Here is an 18,785-nt window from a genome sequence, read left to right as displayed (position 1 = left end):
TAGCTCATAGTAGCTGGTAGGGTGCTATGTTTTGGATTAGGATGAGAAGAGCGCTGATAACATGCTGATGTTTTAATTGTTGCAGAGCAGTGTTTACACCGGGCCAAGGACTTTTCGGCTTCTTGCTCTGTCCTGCCAGCGAGCAGGCTGGGGGTGCAGCAGGAGCTGGGAGGGGACAGACCCAGGACAGCTGACCCAAACTGGCCAAAGGGGTATTCCATACCATCTGACGTCATGCTAAACAATATATAGGGGTGGCTGGCCGGGGTGGGGGGCCGGCTGCTCGGGGATAGGCTGGGCATCGGTCAGCGGGTGGTGAGCAATTGCATTGTGCATCACTTGTTTCTTACACATTATTATTGTTAATACTATTACCATTATCACTATTATTATTATTATTGTTATTATTATTTTCCTGTCTTAATAAACTGTCTTTATCTCAACTCACAGGCTTCACTTTCCCGTTTCTCTCCCCCATCCCAGAGAGGGAGGGGGGAGGGTGAGCGAACGGCTGTGTGGTGTTTAGCTGCCAGCCGGGTTAAACCACAACAGTCTTTTTGGCGCCCAACGTGGGGCTCGAAGGGTTGAGATATCGACAAATCTGACCAGAGTGTGTTAAACTAAAATTGGTATAAGTATTGGACCTGCTTAATAGTTGCTAGTCACGATGTTGATTGCCTTAATCTCCAGTCTGCTGTACCTGTATTCCAAATTGAGTTTTATGGTGCGTTACTTTCTGTATGTGCTCCCTGTTGCACTGTTTATCCTTTCCGGGCCCTGGTTTAAGATTGTTATGGTACTGTGCGGTGTAGCAATGGCTTATGAAATGATGAAATATCTGGTCACGACTTTAACCTGGTATTTGTACTCAGCACTGACATTGACTCTATACTTTGGAACCCATATCTCGGAAACTATTAGCAATTACACCTATTGCCTGTTTTCGTTAGGGAGCCAATCTGTGAAGGGGACAGGGGAAGACATGTTTCCCTACCTGTTCACTCTCCCTTTCTCCTTCACCACCACCCTCTTATCCCCCGAGCTAGTTACGGTGGTTCTCCGAGATGTTGAATATCCTTGGGATACTCAGACCAGCCTGCTCGTGTTGTTATGTCTCCTGAATGCGCTTCAGATTTTGTGGAGGGTTAAACAACTACTTAGGAATCTCATCCGGAGATCTGTCTTGAGGCGGGATAGTTGCGAGTGGCAGGGAGTGTGGGAGGATATGGGCAGGTTTCTAGAGCAGTGGTCACCTCCAGTGTTTTGGACATTCACCCCTGAACAACTGCAAAATCCTAAAAAGCTGGCAGAATGCTTGAAAAAAAGGTGTCATGACTCTGGCAGTTCCAAAGTGACACAAATCACTGTAGCGTGCTGGGGTCTGGCTTGTGCCTATCGAGCTGCAATTGATGCTATTAGCAACCTAGCTCCTGCAGCCGCTCCAGCTCCAGCTCCTGCAGCCGCTCCAGCTCCAGCTCCTGCAGCCGCTCCAGCTCCAGCTCCTGCAGCCGCTCCAGCTCCAGCTCCTGCAGCCGCTCCAGCTCCTGCAGCCGCTCCAGCTCCAGCTCCTGCAGCCGCTCCAGCTCCAGCTCCTGCAGCCGCTCCAGCTCCAGCTCCTGCAGCCGCTCCAGCTCCTGCAGCCGCTCCAGCTCCTGCAGCTACTCCAGCTCCAGCTCCTGCAGCCGCTCCAGCTCCTGCAGCCGTTCCAGTTCCAGCTCCTGCAGCCGCTCCAGCTCCTGCAGCCGTTCTGGCTCCTGCAGCCGCTCCAGCTCCAGCCCCTGCAGCCGCTCCAGCTCCAGCTCCTGCAGCCGCTCCAGCTCCTGCAGCCGCTCCAGTTCCAGCTCCTGCAGCTACTCCAGCTCCAGCCCCTGCAGCCGCTCCAGCTCCAGCTCCTGCAGCCGTTCCGGCTCCTGCAGCCGCTCCAGTTCCAGCTCCTGCAGCTACTCCAGCTCCAGCTCCTGCAGCCGCTCCAGCTCCTGCAGCCGCTCCAGCCCCTGCAGCCACTCCAGCTCCAGCTCCTGCAGCCGTTCCGGCTCCTGCAGCCGCTCCAGCTCCAGCCCCTGCAGCCGCTCCAGCTCCAGCCCCTGCAGCTGCCCCAGCTCCTGCAGCTGCCCCAGCTCGTGCAGCTGCTCCCACTCCTGTGGCTGGGTCAGAGAAACGAGCTGTAGCAGTGCAAGTTGACCCCGCAGAGGGTATTCCAACCCCTGTGGCAGACCCTGCGTCTGGGTCAGAGAAACGAGCTGTAGCAGTGCAAGTTGACCCCGCAGAGGGTATTCCAACCCCTGTGGCAGACCCTGTGGCTGGGTCAGAGAAACGAGCTGTAGCAGTGCAAGTTGCCCCTGTAGACAAGGTGAAAAAATGGTATAGAGGCTCAGGTCGTTTAAAACGCAGACAGTCTTCTGCTAAGTCTGGGCGTAGTGAAGACGAGGCTGGGCCATCAAAGGTGCAGGAGACTGAAGATGAGGATGAGGATGGCGAAAAATCAACACTAACTACCCGGACTCCATACCAGCCATCAAAGGTGCAGGAGACTGAAGATGAGGATGAGGATGTCGAAAAATCAACAGTAATTACCCGGACTCTATACCAGCGTGAGCTACGAGATGTGCGAAAAGATTTTGGTCGCTGTATAGGCGAGCAGCTTGTCACCTGGCTGCTCCGGTGCTGGGACACGGGAGCCAATTATGTGGAATTGGAGGGCAAGGAAGCCAGGCGGCTGGGATCCCTTGCTAGGGACGCATGCATTGACAAAGCAATTGGAGATGGAGCACAATCTCGCAGCCTCTGGAGGCGTCTCCTGTCAGCTGTGAAGGAAAGGTATCTCTTCAAGGAAGAACTTGTATGTTTACCAAGCAAATGGACCACCATGGAGAAGGGAATTCAGTACCTGAGGGAATTGGCCATACGGGAAGTAATTTATAAGGACCTAGACGACGCACAAACATCCGCAGATCCAGATGCAGTCCGGTGTACACTACCCATGTGGCGGAAGTTTGTACAGAGTGCCCCATCATCATATGCCAGCTCATTGGCAATGCTAGCCTGGAAAACGGAGGAGAATCCCACAGTGAATGAAGTGACTAAAATACTCCGGCAGTACGAAGGAAATCTCTCCTCTTCCCTAAAGGCCTGTGTCTCAGCTGTGGAGAAACTCTCTGAAGAGGTCCACCAACTTAAAGAGAATTTATCTTCCCCTCCACCTGAACGAACCAGTGTCCACCAGCTAAAAGAGAATGCTTTAGAGAAACTTTCTGAAAAGATCCACCAACTTGAAGAAAGATTATCTTCCCCTTCACCTGAACGAACCAGTGTCCACCAGCTAAAAGAGAATGCTTTGGAGAAACTTTCTGAAAAGATCCACCAACTTGAAGAAAGATTATCTTCCCCTTCACCTGAACGAACCAGTGTCCACCAGCTAAAAGAGAATGCTTTGGAGAAACTTTCTGAAAAGATCCACCAACTTGAAGAAAGATTATCTTCCCCTTCACCTGAACGAACCAGTGTCCACCAGCTAAAAGAGAATACCTTGGAGAAACTTTCTGAAGAGATCCACCAACTTAAAGAGAGTTTATTTTCCTCCCCACCTGTACAAACCAGTGTCTCAGCTATTAGGGGTAAACGTTCATCTATGCAAGGAAGACAATATGGTGGGCACACACACCGCGCCACCCTGTGGTTTTACCTACGTGACCATGGAGAGGACATGAGAAAATGGGATGGAAAATCTACTGCGACCCTAGAGGCACGGGTACGTGAATTGCAAAGGAAAACAATTGGGAAAAAGGAGTTCTCTGAAAGGTTTGCTGCTCCAACTTCCAGCAGGCAGTCCTTTAAACACAGAAATGAAGATTCTGACCAGGACTAGAGGGGCCCTGCCTCCAGCCAGGGGGAGAAAAGGGACAATCGAGTTTATTGGACTGTGTGGATTCGATGGCCTGGCACGTCAGACGCACAGAAGTATAAGGCTTTGGTAGACACCGGTGCACAATGTACTCTAATGCCATCAAGCTATAAAGGGCCAGAGCCCATCTGTATTTATGGTGTGACGGGGGGATCCCAGCAGTTAACTGTATTGGAGGCTGAAGTGAGTCTAACCGGTAATGAGTGGCAAAAGCACCGTATTGTGACTGGCCCAGATGCTCCGTGCATCCTTGGCATAGACTATCTTAGAAGAGGATATTTCAAGGACCCAAAAGGGTTCCGCTGGGCTTTTGGCATAGCTGCTTTGGAGACAGAGGACATTAAACAGTTGTCTACCTTGCCTGGTCTCTCAGAGGACCCTTCTGTTGTGGGGTTGCTGAGGGTTGAAGAACAGCAAGTGCCGATCGCTACCACAACTGTGCACCGGCGGCAATATCGCACCAACCGAGACTCCCTGAGTCCCATCCATAAGCTAATTCGTCAACTGGAGAGCCAAGGAGTGATCAGCAAGACTCATTCACCTTTTAATAGTCCCATATGGCCAGTGCGAAAGTCTAATGGTGAGTGGAGACTAACAGTGGACTATCGTGGCCTGAACGAAGTCACGCCACCACTGAGTGCTGCAGTGCCGGACATGCTAGAACTCCAGTATGAACTGGAATCAAAGGCAGCCAAGTGGTACGCCACAATTGATATCGCTAATGCATTTTTCTCCATCCCTCTAGCAGCACAGTGCAGGCCACAGTTTGCTTTCACTTGGAGGGGAGTCCAATATACTTGGAATCGGCTGCCCCAGGGGTGGAAACACAGCCCTACCATTTGCCATGGACTGATCCAGTCTGCGCTGGAGCAGGGGGAAGCTCCTGAACACCTGCAGTACATCGATGACATCATTGTGTGGGGTGACACTGCAGAAGAAGTTTTCGAGAAAGGGAAGAAAATAGTCCAAATCCTTCTGAAGGCTGGTTTTGCCATAAAACAGAATAAAGTTAAAGGACCTGCACGAGAGATCCAGTTTTTAGGAATAAAATGGCAAGATGGACGCCGTCAAATCCCAATGGATGTGATCAACAAAATAACAGCTATGTCTCCACCAACTAGCAAAAAAGAAACACAAACTTTCCTAGGTGTCGTGGGGTTTTGGAGAATGCATATTCCAAATTACAGTCTGATTGTAAACCCGCTCTACCAAGTAACCCGTAAGAAGAATGCTTTTGAATGGGGCCCTGAGCAACGACAAGCCTTTGAACAAATTAAGCAGGAAATAGTTCATGCAGTAGCCCTCGGGCCAGTCCGAACAGGACCAGATGTAAAGAATGTGCTCTACACCGCAGCCGGAGAGAATGGTCCCACCTGGAGCCTCTGGCAGAAAGAACCTGGGGAAACTCGAGGTCGACCCCTGGGGTTTTGGAGTCGGGGATACAGAGGATCTGAAGCCCGCTATACTCCAACTGAAAAGGAGATATTGGCAGCATATGAAGGAGTTCGATCTGCTTCGGAAGTGGTCGGTACTGAAGCGCAGCTCCTCCTGGCACCCCGACTGCCGGTACTAGGCTGGATGTTCAAAGGAAGGGTCCCCTCTACGCATCATGCAACTGATGCTACATGGAGCAAGTGGGTTGCACTGATTACTCAGCGGGCTCGAATAGGAAACCCCAGTCGCCCAGGAATCTTGGAGGTGATTATGGACTGGCCAGAAGGCAAATACTTTGGGATATCACCAGAGGAGGAGGTGGTTCGTGCTGAAGAAGCCCCCCTGTACAACAAGCTACCAGAAAATGAGAAGAAATATGCCTTGTTCACTGACGGGTCCTGTCGTATTGTGGGAAAGCATCGGAGATGGAAAGCTGCTGTATGGAGTCCTACACGACGAGTTGCAGAAGCTGCTGAGGGAGAAGGTGAATCGAGTCAGTTTGCAGAAGTAAAAGCCATTCAGCTGGCTTTAGATATTGCTGAACGAGAAAAGTGGCCAGCTCTCTATCTCTATACTGATTCATGGATGGTAGCAAATGCCCTGTGGGGGTGGTTACAGCAATGGAAGCAGAACAACTGGCAGCGCAGGGGCAAGCCCATCTGGGCTGCGGCATTGTGGCAAGATATTGCTGCCCGGGTAGAGAACCTGGTTGTAAAGGTACGCCATGTAGATGCTCATGTGCCCAAGAATCGGGCTACTGAAGAACACCAAAACAACCAGCAGGTGGATCAGGCTGCTAAGATTGAAGTGGCTCAGGTGGACCTGGACTGGCAACATAAAGGTGAATTATTTATAGCCCGATGGGCCCATGACACCTCAGGCCATCAAGGTAGAGATGCAACCTACAGATGGGCTCGTGATCGAGGGGTGGACCTGACCATGGACACTATAGCACAGGTTATTCATGACTGTGAAACATGTGCTGCAATCAAGCAAGCCAAACGGTCAAAACCTCTTTGGTATGGAGGACGATGGCTGAAATATAAATATGGAGAGGCCTGGCAGATTGATTACATCACACTCCCTCAAACCCGCACGGCAAGCGCCACGTACTTACAATGGTGGAAGCAACCACCGGATGGCTGGAAACATATCCTGTGCCCCATGCCACCGCCCGGAACACTATCCTGGGCCTTGAAAAGCAAGTCTTATGGCGACATGGCACCCCAGAGAGAATTGAGTCAGACAACGGGACTCATTTCCGAAACAACCTTATAGACACTTGGGCCAAAGAACATGGTATTGAGTGGGTGTATCACATCCCCTATCATGCACCAGCCTCTGGAAAAGTTGAACGATACAATGGACTGTTGAAGACTACACTGAAAGCAATGGGTGCTGGGACATTCAAAAATTGGGATACACATTTGGCAAAGGCCACCTGGTTAGTCAATACCAGGGGATCTGCCAACCGAGCTGGACCTGCCCAATCAAACCTGTTACGCACTGTAGAAGGGGATAAAGTTCCTGTAGTGCACGTAAGAAACATGCTGGGTAAAACAGTCTGGGCTACTCCTGCCTCAGGAAAAGGCAAACCCATTCGTGGAATTGCTTTTGCTCAGGGACCTGGATGCACTTGGTGGGTAATGCAAAAGAATGGGGAGGTCCGGTGTGTACCTCAAGGGGATTTGATACTGGGTGAGAATAGCCCATGAGTTGAATTGTAGTATGTTAATTATTATATAATAATGTATGTCATCACTACCATGATTGCTATATATCATAGATGAAAATGGTGATTAATTAGAATGTATTGGACAGAGTGTAACCTGAGCATGACATAAATGGTATGGAATAAGGGGTGGATAGCTGTCCTGGTTCCAGTTAGGACAGAGTTAAGTAGCTCATAGTAGCTGGTAGGGTGCTATGTTTTGGATTAGGATGAGAAGAGCGCTGATAACATGCTGATGTTTTAATTGTTGCAGAGCAGTGTTTACACCGGGCCAAGGACTTTTCGGCTTCTTGCTCTGTCCTGCCAGCGAGCAGGCTGGGGGTGCAGCAGGAGCTGGGAGGGGACAGACCCAGGACAGCTGACCCAAACTGGCCAAAGGGGTATTCCATACCATCTGACGTCATGCTAAACAATATATAGGGGTGGCTGGCCGGGGTGGGGGGCCGGCTGCTCGGGGATAGGCTGGGCATCGGTCAGCGGGTGGTGAGCAATTGCATTGTGCATCACTTGTTTCTTACACATTATTATTGTTAATACTATTACCATTATCACTATTATTATTATTATTGTTATTATTATTTTCCTGTCTTAATAAACTGTCTTTATCTCAACTCACAGGCTTCACTTTCCCGTTTCTCTCCCCCATCCCAGAGAGGGAGGGGGGAGGGTGAGCGAACGGCTGTGTGGTGTTTAGCTGCCAGCCGGGTTAAACCACAACATCAGTATTATTCAATATTTCAGTATAATTCACTATTATACTATCATAATTTAATTGCTGATTTTTCCTGTACTATTACCTAGCAGTATGTGGTTCTACTTCATTCTTTTTTTTTTTTTTTCTTTTTTCTTTTTCTTTGTATTCTTTTCTTTCTTTCTTTCTTTCTTTCTTTCTTTCTTTCTTTCTTTCTTTCTTTCTTTCTTTCTTTCTTTCTTTCTTTCTTTCTTTCTTTCTTTCTTCCTTTCCTTCTTCATTTCCTTCCTTCCTTCCTTCCTTCCTTCCTTCCTTCCTTCCTTCCTTCCTTCCTTCCTTCCTTCCTTCCATTCATTCTTTCGTTCTTCCGTTCTTTTGTTCTCTCTCTCTCTCTTTCTCTCTTTCTCTCTCTCTTTCTTTCTTTCTCCCTTTCTCTCTTTCTCCATTTCTCTTTCTTTCTTTCTTTTTTTCTTTCTTTCTTTCTTTCTTTCTTTCTTTCTTTCTTTCTTTCTTTCTTTCTTTCTTTCTTTCTTTCTTTCTTTCTTTCTTTCTTTCTTTCTTTCTTTCTTTCTTTCTCTCTTTCTTTCTCTCTTTCTTTCTCCCTTCCTTCCTTCCTTCCTTCCTTCCTTCCTTCCTTCCTTCCTTCCTTCCTTCCTTCCTTCCTTCCTTCCTTCCTTCCTTCCTTCCTTCCTTCCTTCCTTCCTTCCTTCCTTCCTTCCTTCCTTCCTTCCTTCCACTTTCTTTTTTAATCAAAACTTTAAATTTGTCCATAATTCAAAATTTCTTTTAAAATAATCCTTGGTTATATTGTTTTTGTCTTCACCGATAGCCTATCAGTTTTCCAGGGAAACACAGCAAGAATCAAATTGGTCATTGATTTGAAAAGTAACAGGAATATGACAAATAAATGCAACAATATGAATATAGTGAAGTTCTTTGGATACTTTACAGTCACAGCACAAAGATCCTGATCTTCTAAGCTGCCATTATTATATGTCCTGCTGGCTGGTTGAGCTGTAGTTATGGACCATAAAGTGGTTCTGTTTTTCATATCTCATACTTTTATCTCTGCCTAGGCTTGACTTCTTTCTTTTTTATTTTATTTTGCATGTTTAGCACTGCTTTCCTCAGGATATACAATGAGGTGTTTTATCTCAGTTGGTCTGGTTGCTACCTCTCTTAGTAGTTAACTTTTACTGACATAGTGGCACTCTTGACTCTTTCTCTCAGTAGATAACCTGCCATTTTTATGAGAACACACTTTCTTTAGGGTTAGATCTATTTTTTCCCAACAATATTTCCTATTAATAATAATAACAATAACAATAATAATAGTAACTTGTCTTTAAATAATCCTGTTCTAAGGAAGGGAATCTTTGCATCGAGAACTAAATGCAAGCTCTGCATTGCAATTTTGGATTAACACAAGCCCTCTTCCCCCTCTCCGCCCAGCAAAAAACAGAACTTTTGTCTGATTTTTTATGGAGATACCAGATTTATTAAACCATTGGTTTAACTGAAGTAAAATTTACTTCAGTTTCCTTTCCAGTTGCTGGCTGCTGATAGGTGTTGACTGGACATCTTTTTATTTTTCTTTCTTTTTTCTTTTTCTTTTTTCTTTTTCTTTTTCTTTTTCTTTTTCTTTTTCTTTTTCTTTTTCTTTTTCTTTTTCTTTTTCTTTTTCTTTTTCTTTTTCTTTTTCTTTTTCTTTTTCTTTTTCTTTTTCTTTTTCTTTTTCTTTTTCTTTTTCTTTTTCTTTTTCTTTTTCTTTTTCTTTTTCTTTTTCTTTTTCTTTTTCTTTTTCTTTTTCTTTTTCTTTTTCTTTTTCTTTTTCTTTTTCTTTTTCTTTTTCTTTTTCTTTTTCTTTTTCTTTTTCTTTTTCTTTTTCTTTTTCTTTTTCTTTTTCTTTTTCTTTTTCTTTTTCTTTTTCTTTTTCTTTTCTTTTTCTTTTTCTTTCCCTTTCCCTTTCCCTTTCCCTTTCCCTTTCCCTTTCCCTTTCCCTTTCCCTTTCCCTTTCCCTTTTCACCTTTTTTTTTTGTTGTTGTTTAAATATTGACTTATAAATTCTTGATCATGTTGACTTCCATGCTAGGAATTTTGCTTGAACATCTGCTTCTCTTCCTTCATTCAAAACAGCATTTTAAATGGAATCTGTTCCATTTAATGGGAGTTAGTTAATTAAATAGGAGTCAGTTCCAGATTAAAACATCAAAACTTGTATACTTAATATATAGGTGTTTATACATGAGTTAATGACCAAATGCTCATTATATTCAGTGGAGACTTAGGGAAGAATTACATAGCTGTTGTTATCAGAGATTTCTAGTGTTCTTTTGGACACTGTTGAGTGTTGTCTGCCCTCTGGTTAACATTCCAAAAGGATGTGGATCTCCATTAATTTTGTGTCATATCTACTGGTCCAGTTCAGACTGACTCCTATTAAGTAATGTAATTTGAGAGATGGTCATATATAAGTTTTACTCTGGGATATGAATTTATTCATTCTGGTAGCTGGTTTGCCTAGATCTCCTTTGAGTACAATGGGACTTTTTATTATTATTATTTATTTATTTATTTATTTATTTATTTTTTATTCCTCTGAAGACAAGGTAATGAAGTTGCAAATTTACATTTATATTTGGTTACCTAAATTTTAGTTGGCTAGTATATAGTGAGGTAAGTTCAGTTGTATGAGGGTACCACAATGGTACAAAGTGGTAAATGATAGAACAGAAGTCTATATTCAAAGTGTTATATGAGTTTCTAAATTTGAACAGTAAATATGGAGATAAAAAGCAATTAATGACATGTTATCAGTTCATAAAGGTGCCCTGTGAGTAAGCAGCAGAAGTAGTAGTAGAAGAAGTAGAAGAAGTAGAAGAAGAAGAAGAAAGAAGAAGAAGAAAAGAAGAAGAAGAAGAAGAAGAAGAAGAAGAAGAAGAAGAAGAAGAAGAAGAAGAAGAAGAAGAAGAAGAAGAAGAAGAAGAAGAAGGAGAAGAAAGAAGAAGAAAGAAGAAGAAGAAGAAGAAGAAGAAGAAGAAGAAGAAGAAGAAGAAGAAGAAGGAAGAAGAAGAAGAAGAAGAAGAGGAAGAGGAAAAAGAGGAAGAGGAAGAGGAAGAGGAAGAGGAAGAGGAAGAGGAAGAGGAAGAGGAAGAGGAAGAGGAAGAGGAAGAGGAAGAGGAAGAGGAAGAGGAAGAGGAAGAGGAAGAGGAAGAGGAAGAGGAAGAGGAAGAGGAAGAGGAAGAGGAAGAGGAAGAGGAAGAGGAAGAGGAAGAGGAAGAGGAAGAGGAAGAGGAAGAGGAAGAGGAAGAGGAAGAGGAAGAAAAAAACAAAAACAAAAACAAGAACAAGAACTTGGGCTTCGGAAGGCTGACTTTGAGCTGTTCAGGACACTGGTTGGCAGAGTCCCCTGGGAGGAGGTTCTGAAGGGCAGAGGAGTCCAGGAAGGCTGGGCACTCTTCAAGAAGGAAATCTTAATGGCTCAGGAGCAGTCTGTCCCCACGTGCCCAAAGACGAGCCGACGCGGAACTAGACCGGCCTGGCTGAACAGAGAGTTGTGGCTCAAGGTTAGGAGAAAAAAGAGGGTTTATAATCTTTGGAAAAGAGGGCGGGCCACTCAGGAGGACTATGAGGCTGATGCAAGGCTATGCAGGGACAAAATCAGAAGGGCCAAAGCTCATCTGGAGCTCAATCTGGCTACTGCCGTTAAAGGTAACAAAAAACATTTTTACAAATACATCAACACAAAAAGGAGGACTAAGGAGAATATCCATCCTTTACTGGATGCGGGGGGAAACTTAGTTACAAGGGATGAGGAAAAGGCTGAGGTGCTCAATGCCTTCTTTACCTCAGTCTTTAGCGGCAAGACCAGTTGTTCTCTGGATATCCAGCACCCTTAGCTGGTGGAAGGGGATGGGGAACAGGATGTGGCCCTCACTATCCACAAGGAAATGGTTGGCGACCTGCTACAGCACTTAGATGTACGCAAGTTGATGGGGCCGGATGGGATCCACCTGAGGGTACTGAGCGAACTGGCAGAGGAGCTGGCCAAGCCACTTTCCATCATTTATCGGCAGTCCTGGCTATCAGGGGAGGTCCCAGTCGACTGGTGGCTAGCAAATGTGACGCCCATCTACAAGAAGGGTCGGAGGGTAGACCCAGGGAACTATAGGCTTGTTAGTTTGACATCAGTGCCAGGGAAGCTCATGGAGCAGATTATCTTGAGTGTCATCACGCGGCACTTGCAGGGCAAGCAGGCGATCAGGCCCAGTCAGCATGGGTTTATGAGAGGCAGGTCCTGCTTGACGAACCTGATCTCCTTCTATGACAAAGTAACATGCTTAGTGGATGAGGGGAAGGCTATGGATGTGGTCTACCTACCAGCAGGTCTAGGGAAGTGATTGTCCCCCTGTACTCGGCTCAGGTGAGGCCGCACCTCGAATACTGTGTTCAGTTTTGGGCCCCTCGCTACAAGAAGGACATCGAGGTGCTCTAGAGAGTCCAGAGAAGGGCGACAAGGCTGGTGAGGAGGGGTCTGGAGAACAAGTCTTACGAGGAGCAGCTGAGGGAGCTGGGATTGTTCAGTCTGGAGAAGAGGAGGCTCAGGGGAGACCTCATCACTCTCTATAGGTAGCTTAAAGGAGGCTGTAGCGAGGTGGGGGTTGGTCTATTCTCCCACGTGCCTAGTGACAGGCCGAGGAGGAATGGGGTAAAGTTGTGCCAGGGGAGGTTCAGGCTGGATATTAGGAAGAACTTCTTTACTGAAAGGGTTGTTAGGCATTGGAATAGGCTGCCCAGGGAAGTGGTTGAGTCACCATCCCTGGAGGTCTTTAAGAGACGTTTAGATGTTGAGCTTATTGATACAGTTTAGTGGAGGTCTTGTTAGTGTTAGGTCAGAGGTTGGACTGAGTGATTTTGGAGGTCTCTTCCAACCTAGACAATCCTGTGATTCTGAGAAAAATTATATTAAAATACACTTTAACATGAATTCCATCAGTACCATCTTTATCCTATAATCAAATATTTAAATATTTTATGGTTCATAAAATTATAGTATAACATATTTGAAATGCTTCCTTTCTTTCTCTATAGGCATATATTTTTCCTTTAAAATGTATATTTGTCCACATATATGATCTTGGAACTTATGATTCACTACTGATCATACTAATTCTACTTCCATGCTAATGAGTAAAGAATGACTGTACTACATTTAGTAGAAGAAAGCTCCTTCTGGCAACAACCTTCAGGGCTCCTACATGTGTCAAACTCTTCTGCTTCTACAGTCAGAGAAGAAAGAAATCAATACATTTGCTAGACTAGTTTTTACACTATCTGGTGTCTGTACATCATAACACTGGTCATGTTGAAAACTCATTGTACAAATGAAAAGCCCTCTGTACTGTCAGGTCCATTCGTCCAGCAGATGAGTTCATATCAGCCATGCATCTTCCTGACAAATGTAGCTTCCCAATGAGGCCTAGTGAAGTACTCAGCAAAATGGGTGTACAAAGTTTTTTTTTTTTTCCCTATATATATTTTTATTTGTTTATTTATTTTTCAGAGCAGATGAATGGAATGTTATTCCTTCCCTCTTTATGTTTTAACTTATAACATTATGTCTATGTAGTTATTAGAGGTAAATCCTACACTTCTCATCTTGACTTCCTCTTTGCCTTTAGATCTCCAAATTAACAAGTTGCTTTTGTTTGTTTTTTTGCCAGTTCTGATGTAGTATGTGGGTACTTGAAGCAGGACAGAGAGTATGCAGTACCAGTAGAAGGTGTCATTCCTCACTGTATGTCATCACTTGCATAAATAAATTTACATAATGACTAATACTGATACAGTTATATTGATAAAAACAATCATAGATGATTTTAACCAAATTGTTTATATCAAGTCCAATAACTCACCACAGGCAAGCCCTTAAAGGACGGATAAATTAAATTGGCTTTGATAGAATAATGAATCTAAATATTTTATTTTTAATAAAAGAGTGGATAATAGCCATTCAGCGCAATTCCACATACTCTAAGCTTTGATCAGTTGTGTAAGACTAGGAAGCAATGACTTTTCTGTTAATGTTTTTTCTTTACTAAGTACTGTTTCATAAACTATATATGACTGAACTTGATTCTAAATTCTAGCTGGGAAAACTGGTATTTTGGCTTCTTTATTGTTTGGCTTACAGATCTGTATTTTAAAACTGAATACATGCAAAACGTCATTACTACTTCCAGCCTTTTAAACTTACCCAAGAAATTAGAAATGAACTTATTTTAAAAATAATTTTTCTCCTTTTACACACAATGATTCCTCATGTGTTAAGATCAGCTCTTCCCTACAGCTATAATCTAATTGGCATGCAGAGCTCTGATTATGAAATACAAGCAAATTGAGGAAAATCTTAATTTAATATTTATTAACAATTTTAGTTACTGCTGAAAGATTCTAAGATGGTCCTTAATTCAAAAAAAAACAAAACAACAACAACAAGAACAACAAAACTATTTTTCTGTTCTGTGCAGCTGAGATATACTTTTATTCTGCTTGTGAAACAGACAACAACAATACAAACTGCGGAGGTTTTTAAAACCCAAAGGGAGAGAGTAAAAGAGAAAACTGTGGATGGGTGAAGACCTTGTTGTGTATAAAAATGTACAGATCCAGTCAGGGCCAACACCAGGTAAACATATTCTTGTGATATAATTAGGGACTGTTTAACTGTGCTGGTAATAAATAGCCTCGGTAAATTGTAAGCTTCAAAAGATGATACATTTCAAGCTAGATAATAATTCTAAGATCTCTGCTAATATTTCAGACTCTTAGCTTAAGTATGGAAACTGCTTAGTGTATAATAAAATAAATACTACAACTTTATATCCACTGATACATTCTCTCCATCAGGTTTCAGTTGCTACAAATCTTTTGCTGCAGTGGCATCTCTGCTTCAAATAAGACTGATTAAAATGAAATTACTCAGACTCCTGACCCATGGCAAATTTCATGAGCTGCAATTTGTCTAGTAGTTCAGCTGTGAGTACAATCTGATTGGCTATAATTTAGGTTTATAGTTTTTTTTTTTTTTTCTAACATAGTAGACAGCAGTGATTTTGAAAAATAAATACAGAAATAGAAAAAGGAAAAGAAAGAAAACAGAGAAAAAAGAATGAAAAAAATCAAATCAAAACAAAACAACATAATGGTTACCTTTTTGAGCTGCAAGAATGGCATTGTAATCCAGACCTCTTAGATAAAATATTCAGCATATTTGTAGATTTTAACTTAAATCAAACTGATGATGCCTTCAAGAAAATAAAGTGTTCCTATATATGATAGTTTCAAACTTGACTTCCTTCCTGACACCAGGATTTATTTATTTATTTTTTTATCTCAATGTCCTCAGTAAGTACTTTCTAATTCTGAAGGATACAGAGAAAGAGATAACTAAATTTCCTTCTTGAAGCAAGTGATTTAATATGTTAGAATTTCGCCCATAGAATATGGGCACACGTGGAGCACTATTTTCCTTTATAAAAGCTCTTTTTAAAGCTCCTACTGATGATTATTGGATTCAGTAAGTTCTGTCCAAAGAAGATTTTGATTTTGTACCTTCCTCCACTTAGTCCTTATGGGTAATAAAAAGTGCAAATGATTAATTCTTCCAATGTTATTTAGACTTCCAGTATATTGCTTTGTGAGGAGAAAGGAATACAAATACTTGACTAATTCACTTTTGTTCCCAGAGGCTCTATTTTTAGAAAAGAAACAAAGACATAGACCTCACATCTGTGGAACATTTATTTGCCACAATGTGTATCAAACTGGTTGCATTAATACTGAATATCTAATTATCATACTTTCCCTCACCTAATCACAAGAGTTCCTGCTGCTTCTGATGCTTCATCATCAAGTACCCTTGTAACCAACCCCTGGATTCCAGAAAATTCCAACAGTTTTGCACAAAACTGTCTTTGTACTACATGAAACTCGAGAACAGAACTGTTCTGAGAAGCACTTAGTGTTCTTCTCATGTCAGCCTCCTGACAGCGCACATCATAGAAAGCTGGTTGTCTTTTCATACATTCAGCTCCAGAGGACTATAACAGAGAAGAATTGTTTATTTCACTCAAAAAATTAATTTTATATAATAATAATATAAGAAATATATCAATGCACCACAATGTTAGAAAAAAAGTGACAAAAAATGACATTTCTGAAGGACCAAGTAAGTGTTTGTAGCTTCTGATCAAACAACACCTACATCGTCCATTTCATTTTCATGGACAATCTCCAAACTTCTTCAAGTGGTCTTATTCCTAAGAGGAGATGAAAGCTGAGCATCCACAATGCTTTGGACTCATTTATATATATATATATATGTATACATATTTGCATTTACATACAAGTATAATATACATATAAGATAAAAAATAGACATAAATATGCACATATATATATGTGTGTGCTTTTTTTTTTTTCTTTTGGTGACAGATTTTTTATTTATTTTATTTATTTATTTATTTATTTGTTTGTTTGTTTGTTTATTTTTACTGAAAAACCTGGAAATGTGTATTTTCTTTTTCCACCCCTCTCTGGGTTTTCTGTTGGCAATTTAGTCTTAAAAATATCCTATCAAAACAGAATAAAGTTGATAGTACTGTGCTACCTGATATTACAGGTAGGCTTTTAAACCATGCAAAGGGGTGTTTTCTGGTACTACCTACTAGATAGCTCTTAGTTCATTAGATATAGTACCTTGCAGAAGACATACTACAGCGCAGGTGGCAAAAGATGACAGTGGCAAGATGATGTGCCTAGGGGAAAACAGGGACAGTATCTCACCTTGTAAACATTCTCACTTTAGGATTTCATTACTAAATCAGTTTTATACATCAAGTAGTCCTAAAGCTCTGTGAGAAGTCACAAAATGTCATTATTGCAGGGTAACTGTGGCCCATATACTAATTTATCCTGTGCTGAAGAAGGTGAAAATCAGCTAGTCAAATTGTCCCCACACCTTAACTTGATGATTTTAACACCCCGTTTCTGAAACCAGACATAAATAACATGACTGCTAATATTGAAGCTACTGCCAACAGTGGAGTTAGGGGTAACTGTTATCAATAGTTTCAGCACACAGTTTCATTCGGGAGTATGGCAGTTCCTCCAGCCACAGACAGCAGATGCTCCCTCTATGCACACCTCCATTTCTCCAACTCAGATAAATGAACTCTCACAGGCAGAACTCTCACAGGCTCTCTTCATCTTTCTACTAAAGAAATGAATGTCCTCCTGGGGACACCAAAATGCTGTTGCAACTATACTGATGAAATGTCTTGAACAATCTCTGTCCCTAGGCCAGTTCTCTGCTTTTTAGTTCTGAAAATACAAGGTTCCCTTTCAAACTGCCTTTGACCTCATCTGGAATATGAGAGATGCTGGACAGCATAAGCCCAATTTTAAACATCTCTAGTGCTAGATGTTTACAGCTATGATATACTTGTGTAAGGCACAAGTCATCTGTTGTATTTTAGATGTCTGTTTCTCTTTCAAATATCTGAATTTTAATTTTGACTGCAAAGGTGTTCTAAAGTGGCCAGTGCAGGCATAGAACTGAATCAGATGTATGTTGTTTGCTCATGTGCCTGTCCATTTAGTCTCAGTTATAAGTAAAATAAAATGAAATAATGAAATAACAGAATGAAATGAAATGAAATGAAATGAAATGAAATGAAATGAAATGAAATGAAATGAAATGAAATGAAATGAAATAATGAAATGAAATGGAATGAAATGAAATAATAAAATAAAATAAAATAATAAATAATATAAAATATAAAATATAAAATATAAAATATAAAATATAAAATATAAAATATAAAATATAAAATAGAATGAATATAAAATGAAATATTATTCTGATACTATGATCTAATTTGATGGAGAAGGAAAAGAAATATATGTGTTCTCCATAAACATTCTCCCTCAGACGAGGTTCACTTCAACCATGCCTAAACTGCCTTTAAAATAGTCATTGTTTCACTAGATTCTGATGCCTTGCAGGCATTTTGATACCTTAAAATTCACAGTATCATTGCCTTCATCTACGGAAACAGATTTATCAGGAGCTGAAATATAACACATTGGTGTTTTAACTTTGCAAACTGTAGGGGGGGAAGATACCAGTCTGAGGGAAAACCCACAGTTTTGTTTAATGTTTAAATACCATTTTGCATAATTAATGGATAATAAAATAACAACTTAATAATAATAATAATAAAGATGAAAAAATGCTCAAATAATGAAAAAGGACAATTATTGCAAGTTAAAATATCCAAGAGATGTACTTCATAAACTCATGCATAAAATGTTGTATTTAGTTATTTTCAGTATTTGAACTGTTACATTTCTAGGGATTTGTTATCATTCATATTTCAGAACCAGGAAACTCTAGGAACTTTGTAGGAAAGCTGTCATGCAATGTTTCTACAAGTGCATAGGCTTTTAATACACAAAATATGGCTTACTTAGAGAGGCAGAATTGAAAAACTAACTGTCAAGAGAGAGCAAGAATAAAGAAATACTTTCTTCAAAGTGAAATATCTTAAAATTCAGGATTTTAATAACAAATGCCAATGGCCAAACTACCAGGGACTGAAGATCTGTCTTTCAGAATTAAAAACATGAGCTGCTCCAGGTCTCCAAAGCTGTTATGAGCTTATATGATCTGTTGATTAGTCATTCAGGTATCTTCTTACAGATGTCCAAATACAATTTTCAAGGACAATATTGGCACTAAGGAACTCCAAGTTATTAAATTTGTTTTTATAAATCTACTATGAGTTGCAATGGGAAAAAATGAAAAGCTCGTAATTTTGATGTGTGAACATTATTATAACAATTGGTGCAGCCTGTTGAACAGGGACGATCACATGAGGTCATGCAGAAAAATATTTTTGAAGGTAGTCTCTGATGAGACTTTCTTTCAGTCTAATAAAATGTTTTGTACTTGTCTAGATAAT

At 41.6% G+C, this 18,785-nt stretch overlaps 1 protein-coding gene across 1 annotated transcript in view; it reads left to right on the top strand.

Moving 5' to 3' along the window:
- LOC136789125 (U1 small nuclear ribonucleoprotein 70 kDa-like) overlaps positions 1-18,785 on the top strand; it is a 45,997-nt gene that overhangs the window by 18,913 nt on the left and 8,299 nt on the right. The window contains exon 2 of the mRNA XM_066988874.1: positions 10,601-11,324. Coding sequence (XP_066844975.1) covers positions 10,601-11,324 — 724 coding nt within the window. The remainder of the gene's footprint in view (positions 1-10,600; positions 11,325-18,785) is intronic.

This window comes from Anser cygnoides, chromosome Z, assembly GCF_040182565.1.
Source record: "Anser cygnoides isolate HZ-2024a breed goose chromosome Z, Taihu_goose_T2T_genome, whole genome shotgun sequence".
Classification (NCBI taxonomy): Eukaryota; Metazoa; Chordata; class Aves; order Anseriformes; family Anatidae; genus Anser; species Anser cygnoides.
Note: the sequence above shows the minus strand (reverse complement) of the source record. Positions and strands in the feature narration are given on the sequence as shown.